This window comes from Rhinopithecus bieti, unplaced genomic scaffold (assembly GCF_001698545.2).
Source record: "Rhinopithecus bieti isolate Rb0 unplaced genomic scaffold, ASM169854v2 scaffold_49936, whole genome shotgun sequence".
Classification (NCBI taxonomy): domain Eukaryota; kingdom Metazoa; phylum Chordata; class Mammalia; order Primates; family Cercopithecidae; genus Rhinopithecus; species Rhinopithecus bieti.
In genome coordinates this window covers 93,883-99,882 of record NW_016819733.1, presented here as the reverse complement: position 1 = coordinate 99,882, position 6,000 = coordinate 93,883, and the positions used below count along the sequence as shown (strand labels likewise).

General features: G+C 54.0%; 1 protein-coding gene across 4 annotated transcripts in view; it reads left to right on the top strand.

The window, feature by feature from the left end:
* ATF6B (activating transcription factor 6 beta) overlaps window positions 1-3,349 on the top strand; it is a 12,788-nt gene extending 9,439 nt beyond the window's left edge. For 3 of the 4 annotated variants that reach the window (XM_017859188.1, XM_017859187.1, XM_017859184.1), the window contains exons 12-18: window positions 576-755; window positions 921-1,028; window positions 1,209-1,290; window positions 1,506-1,576; window positions 1,798-1,909; window positions 2,049-2,133; window positions 2,653-3,349. In XM_017859188.1, the coding sequence (XP_017714677.1) occupies window positions 576-755; window positions 921-1,028; window positions 1,209-1,290; window positions 1,506-1,576; window positions 1,798-1,909; window positions 2,049-2,133; window positions 2,653-2,882 (868 nt within the window). In that variant the 3' untranslated portion in view covers window positions 2,883-3,349. The remainder of the gene's footprint in view (window positions 1-575; window positions 756-920; window positions 1,029-1,208; window positions 1,291-1,505; window positions 1,577-1,797; window positions 1,910-2,048; window positions 2,134-2,652) is intronic. The other variant, XM_017859185.1, reaches the window with a different exon arrangement.
* The last annotated feature ends 2,651 nt before the right edge of the window (window positions 3,350-6,000 follow it).

The following is a 6,000-nucleotide window of genomic DNA, read 5'->3' as shown; positions in this document are numbered from 1 at the left end:
TTTCTTTTTTTTTTTTGGAGATGGAGCCTCGCTCTGTTGCCCAGGCTGGAGTGCAGTGGTGCAATCTCAGCTCACTGCAACCTCCGCTTCCTGGGTTCTAGCGATTCTCCTGCCTCAGCCTCCCGAGTAGCTGGGACTACAGATGCACGCCACCATGCCCGGCTAATTTTTTGTATCTTTTTAGTAGAGACAGGGTTTCACCGTTGTTACCTAGGCTGGTCTCAAACTTCTGAGCTCAAGCAATCCACCCGCCTCGGCCTCCCAAAGTGCTAGGATTATAGGCGTGAGCCACCTTGCCCAGCCTCCTGCTCCATTATTTTTCCAGTGGAGAGTGGATGATGGTGATAATGTTAGTAGAAATAGTGACTATTAAATGCTTACTGAGTTCTAGGCTCTAGGTGATGCACTTTCTTTTTCATATGTAGGGACCATCCTTATTCCCATCTTCCAGAGGCAGACTGAGGCCTGTATAACAGATTGCAACTCAAGCAGTCCATCTGCAGAGCCCTTATTCTTAACTAGACACTTGATATAGCTGAAATTCTTCATTGTGCTCCATCCCTCTTTATCCACAGCATCAGTGAGCCTCCTTCAGCTCCCGTCTCTCCTCGGATGAACAAGGGGGAGCCTCGACCCCGGAGACACTTGCTGGGGTTCTCAGAGCAAGAGCCAGTTCATGGAGTTGAACCTCTCCAGGGGTCCTCCCAGGGCCCTGAAGAGCCCCAGCCCAGCCCCACAGACCAGCCCAGTTTCAGGTAAGGAGAGAGAGAGAGAACCCCCCTCTCCTTTGAGGGTATGAGTTGGTCTTCTCCCCGCTTTCAGTGAGGGGAACCCAAAACTTGCTCTTGCCATCATCGCTTTCTTTGCTGTGGGAGTGCTGGGCAGTCGCCACGTGTGGTCTCCTTCCTACCTCACTCCAGGAACCTGACAGCCTTCCCCGGGGGCACCAAGGAGCTACTACTGAGAGACCTAGACCAGCTCTTCCTCTCCTCTGATTGCCGGCACTTCAACCGCACCGAGTCCCTGAGGTGTGGGATTCATCGCTGGGGCATCCTCCCCCAGCCTCCCAAGGCCCTGTGCAGTCAGCCTGACTGGCCTGTGTACTAAAGCGCCAGCGCTCCCTGCCCTCTTCTCACTCCTGTGGGTGGGCAAGGAGGGTGGGAATCTTGGCCTGGCATGGAGGTCCTGAGCCTCCTCCATTTGCCCAGGCTTGCTGATGAGCTGAGTGGCTGGGTCCAGCGCCACCAGAGAGGCCGGCGGAAGATCCCTCAGAGGGCCCAGGAGAGACAGGTAGGGTGGGTGGCTGGTTCAAGGAAGGCCACTTGAAGACAAGGGCTGAAGGCCTCGTCTGGGGATTCCTAGCGGGCATCTCGCTGTGGAAGTTTGAGGGATCGTTTGAAGGAAGTGGAGGGTTGAGTGGGAGGTGGCATTAGCTTCCAGGGGCTGTTTGTCTCTTTCCCTTTTCCCTTTACCCTCTCCAAATCCTTAGATACTTCTCCTTCCAGAAGTCTCAGCCACGGAAGAAGTCACCTCCAGTTAAGGCAGTTCCCATCCAACCCCCTGGACCCCCAGAAAGGTGAGTGTGGGGCGGGGTGCTTACTTATTAAGTGAAATTCCACTCTCAAGAACTGTACCCCCAGTAGCTCTCCTGTGCCTGTCATTACTGTCACCAGTGGGATTATACCTCCCTCCTCCACTCAGGGTCTCCTGTCTTTTTCTCTCATCCTACCCCCTTCCCTGGTAGAAACTGAGCGTTGGGCTTAGTTCCCCTCAATTCCTATTTCTCCACCTTCCTAGGGATGCTGTGGGCCAGCTGCAGCTATATCGCCACCCAGACCGTTCGCAGCCAGCGTTCTTGGATGCAATTGACCGACGGGAAGACACGTTTTATGTTGTCTCTTTCCGAAGGGTGAGTTTCTCTTGCCCGCACATCTCTGTCACCCTAGGTTCCCAGCAGTCTGTCTTCAGTGGGGGGATGTAGAGTAGAGCTGGGGAGCCTGTTGGCATCTTTGCCTCCACCCTTCCGGCCTGGCCCCTCTGTTCTCCAGGACCACCTGCTGCTCCCAGCCATCAGCCACAACAAGACCTCCCGGCCCAAGATGTCCCTGGTGATGCCGGCCATGGCCCCCAATGGTAACTCTTTCCCTGCTGGGTATGGGGGCAGTTCCAACAGGGAGATCCAGCCTGGGAGCTGAGGGGGAAGGGGGAGAGGAGCAGGGCATCCAGAGAGCTGCTGGATGCACAGGTGAGAAGCAGCAGGAAGTGGGTGGAGGGAAGAGCACCATGCAGGAGACTTTGGGAGGGAGATGAGGGTGAGGGTCCTTCCCTGGTGAAGGTGCTTGGGTAGATGACTGGGCAGAGGCAGGTGGGCCGGGAACCTGCTAGCCTCTCACTTCCTTTTTTCTCTTGATGTCCTCTCCTGTGTAACCCCACACTCATCAATGCCCTTTTCTTTTCCTACCCCTCTCCTTGTCCCTGCACCAAACTCTGTCCTTGCCATCCTGTTTATAACTCCCACTATGGATCTGCCTCCTCACTATTGCCCTTTCCTTTCCTCTCTGCTCACCTCTACTTTTCTGACTTCCTCCCCTCCTCCCTCCAATCCCTGTTTGCCTCCCCGTCTCCTCTTCCTTAACTCTCCCCTTCTCACAGAGACCCTGTCAGGCCGTGGGGCCCCGGGGGACTATGAGGAGATGATGCAGATCGAGTGTGAGGTCATGGACACCAGGGTGATTCACATCAAGACCTCCACGGTGCCCCCCTCGCTCCGAAAGCAGCCCTCCCCAACCCCAGGCAATGCCACAGGCGGCCCCTTGCCAGCCTCTGCAGCCAGCCAGGCCCATCAGGCCTCCCACCCGCCCCTCTACCTCAATCATCCCTGACCTCTGCCATTCACACTGACTTAGAACGGGAGGAGGGGGTACCGGGTGGCAGGTGGGACTGTTTCAAATTTCCCTGATCCCCAGGCTTGGGGCAATTGGTAAAGGAAAGACCAGTTGTGGGGGTTAAGCACTTATTTGAGGTGGGGGTGTTCACCTCTCTTCTTATCCCTTTTCAGAATATAGGGCTCCTCTCATTCTTATGAACCCCCAGTCCCGGCTTCTTTCTTTGAGGGGATTGCGTGAGGTTCAGTTGTGGGGTGGGTGGTGGGCTGCTGCATATTCTTTATTTTGTTTCTCTGTTATGGCAGTGGAGGTGGGAATTTAGTCCCCAGGTGGGACAAGGGAAGTTTTTGCATTTTGGAGCTAGTTACTGGGAGTAAGGGAGGGTGGCAGGGGGAGTACAGGTTTATGTGTGTGCATTTCTTTTTTATTATTATTAAATAAACAACTTGGAGGGAGTTGAAGGAGTGGTGGCTGCCTTCCTGGCTCGTGATGGGGAGTCTGGGGGAAAGTGGCTTCTCCAGAGCCAGCATCAAAGAATCAAGCACTGAAGACATAGCTGGCTCTGAGGTGGGGTGGGTGCAGCATCACAGACTGCATGTCATCCCCTTGTCCCCACCGCTGCAACTCTGGGGTGTATCTGTGTCTAGCAATGATGTCCCATGGTGGGACAGACTAGAGGATACGCATCCCTGGAATGAGAGTCAACAGGAAAGATGGGGCTCCACACCCTTCAGGGTGAGCAGCCTCTGGGTCTCCTGCTCCCAAGCAGGTTCTCCCCCTCCTCTTGCTGTCCAGGATGAGCAGCTCAAACAAACAACAGGAGCTGGGGCCAGATGCTCAGAGCCCAGAAAGCGGGGGCCTTGGTGAAGAAGCGGTGATATTTGGAAGGGAAGGGGGATGTGGCAGGATATCCTCTAAGCCCTAAACTGGAGGGGACTGAGACTTGAGAGTCCAGATGAAAGACTGAAAAGAGTGGGGAAGGCAGAAAAAGCTGTGCATTCTTATTTTTTAATTTTTTTGTTTGTTTGTTTGTTTTTTGAGATGGAGTCTCGCTCTCTCACCCAGGCTGGAGTGCAGTGGCGTGATCTCGGCTCACTGCAACCTCCGCCTCCCGGGTTCAAGCAATTCTTCTGCCCCAGCCTCTCAAGTAGCTGGGATTAGAGGCGCCCACCACCACGCCCAGCTAATTTTTGTATTTTTAGTAGAGATGGGGTTTCACCATATTGGCCAGGCTGACCTCGTGATCTGCCCGCTTCAGCATCGCAAAGTGCCCGGCTAGGCTGTGCATTCTAACTAGGAAGAAGGGGAGCAGGACAAAGTGAGGGGTTGAGTCTGAGGCCAACCTGGGAGAATCCCCCTCCAGCTGTTCCTGTCCAGCAGTGCCTCAGGCCTGACCCTGCAGGAGTGTCCTGGGTCAGCTCGAGGGTGTGAGCTGGGCCTGGGCTCAATGCCCAGATGACTGGACAGGGGCTGGGCCCAGGCCTGAAGGAGGGAGGAAGAACCTCATGTGTCCAGCCAGGCAACCCCCACACCCCTCCCGCTGCCGTCACCCATTACTGTGTTTGGGGTGAAAACAGACCAAGTAACTATGGCAACCTGGAACCAGGGCTCCCAGGAACTAGACCTTTCCTCCCTCCAGAGGGCAACCCAGCTTCTCAGCTGTGCTTTCTATCCCAGAGTCCTTGAGCTTTATTCACCCTGTCTCTGGAGGGGGTGCGGTGAGAACAACGGTTTTGGAAGCACATCACCTAAGCTGGATTCCCTGCCCTGCCTTTCATTAGTAGATGTCCTTAAACATTCTGAGCCTTAGTTTCCTTTTCTGTAAGATGGGATGTTCCTACCTCCTCATCAGGGTTGATGACAGGATGAAAGATGACATCCTCAGTGCCTGGTCCGTAATAGAGACACCTTTTCCTCATCCCTTGCCCCTTTCTGTCTCCATCTCTGTTGTGCTTCTCTCTTCTACTTCTATCCAATCTGTGTTCCACTGTTTCATTGTCCAGTGGCTCTTCCTCCTTCTTGCCCCCAGTTCGGGAAAGTACTTGAAGTGCTGGCATCTCAGTGGGGGGCCCTGGGGTAGGACATCCTGCTCCTCTGCTAAGTGGCAAGGGACAGCTGGCACTTTGGTGTGGATGAGACATCAGACCTCTCTTGGCTGAGGGAGTGCGGTGGTGGGAGGGATTGAGAAGGATGGTGGGTGGGTACCTGACGTGGGGTGAAAGCTGGGCAGTCTCTGGGCTGCTGCCCTCTAGGCCCATGTGGATCTCCATTCCTCTGGCCACACCCCCAAGGCCACTCAGCATGCCAGTCTGCTGTCACTCCTGTACCTCATTGGCCCCTCCTGCCCTATGCCTTTGTCTTTCTGTTCTGCTTTCCTTATGCCACTATCTCCTGCTTTTCTTCCTCAGGATCCCGCCTTTTGTTCTCTCTCATCCCTGACCTCATTATCCCTCCCTTCCTCTTTCTAGACTTCTTTCCTGCCTTTCTTTGCCCTCTGCCTCATTAGCAGTTGTCACGACCTCTTTTTGACCCATTATTCATTGTTATTTTTTTCTTCTGTTGTATCTGCCCCGCCCCATCCACTGCTTCACTGTCTTAAATTTTTTTTTTTTTAATTTAAAAATAGAGGTGGGATCTCACTATGTTGCCCAGACTGGTCCTGAACTCCTGGCCTCAAGCAATCCTCCCATCTCGGCCTCCCAACGTGCTAGGATTACAGGCATGAGTCACCGTGCCGGCCTTATTTTTAAAAAAAATTTTTTTAAATTCACTGTCTTTTTCCTTTGTTGTTCTTGGTCTTTTCATCTGCTGCTGCCGCTGATCCTGTGCTTGTCACCTCCCTTTTTCATGCCGCCCCCTTTCTATTTCCCATTCTGCTCCCTCGTTCACATTTCTTGCCCCTTTCCATTGTTTCCTCTCTTTTCCCCCACTTTGGTCCTCTCCTCCTCCTTCCTTCCCCCACTCCCTTCACTTCCCACACCAATTCTCCATCCTCTTCCCAGCTGTGGGGGCCAGCACTGGGGAGCCTGATGTTTGTCTCATCGTTCTGCTATGGCTTCTGGATACAGCACATCTGGATGCCGGGGCCCAGATGTGTGGTTGCCACAGCGACCTG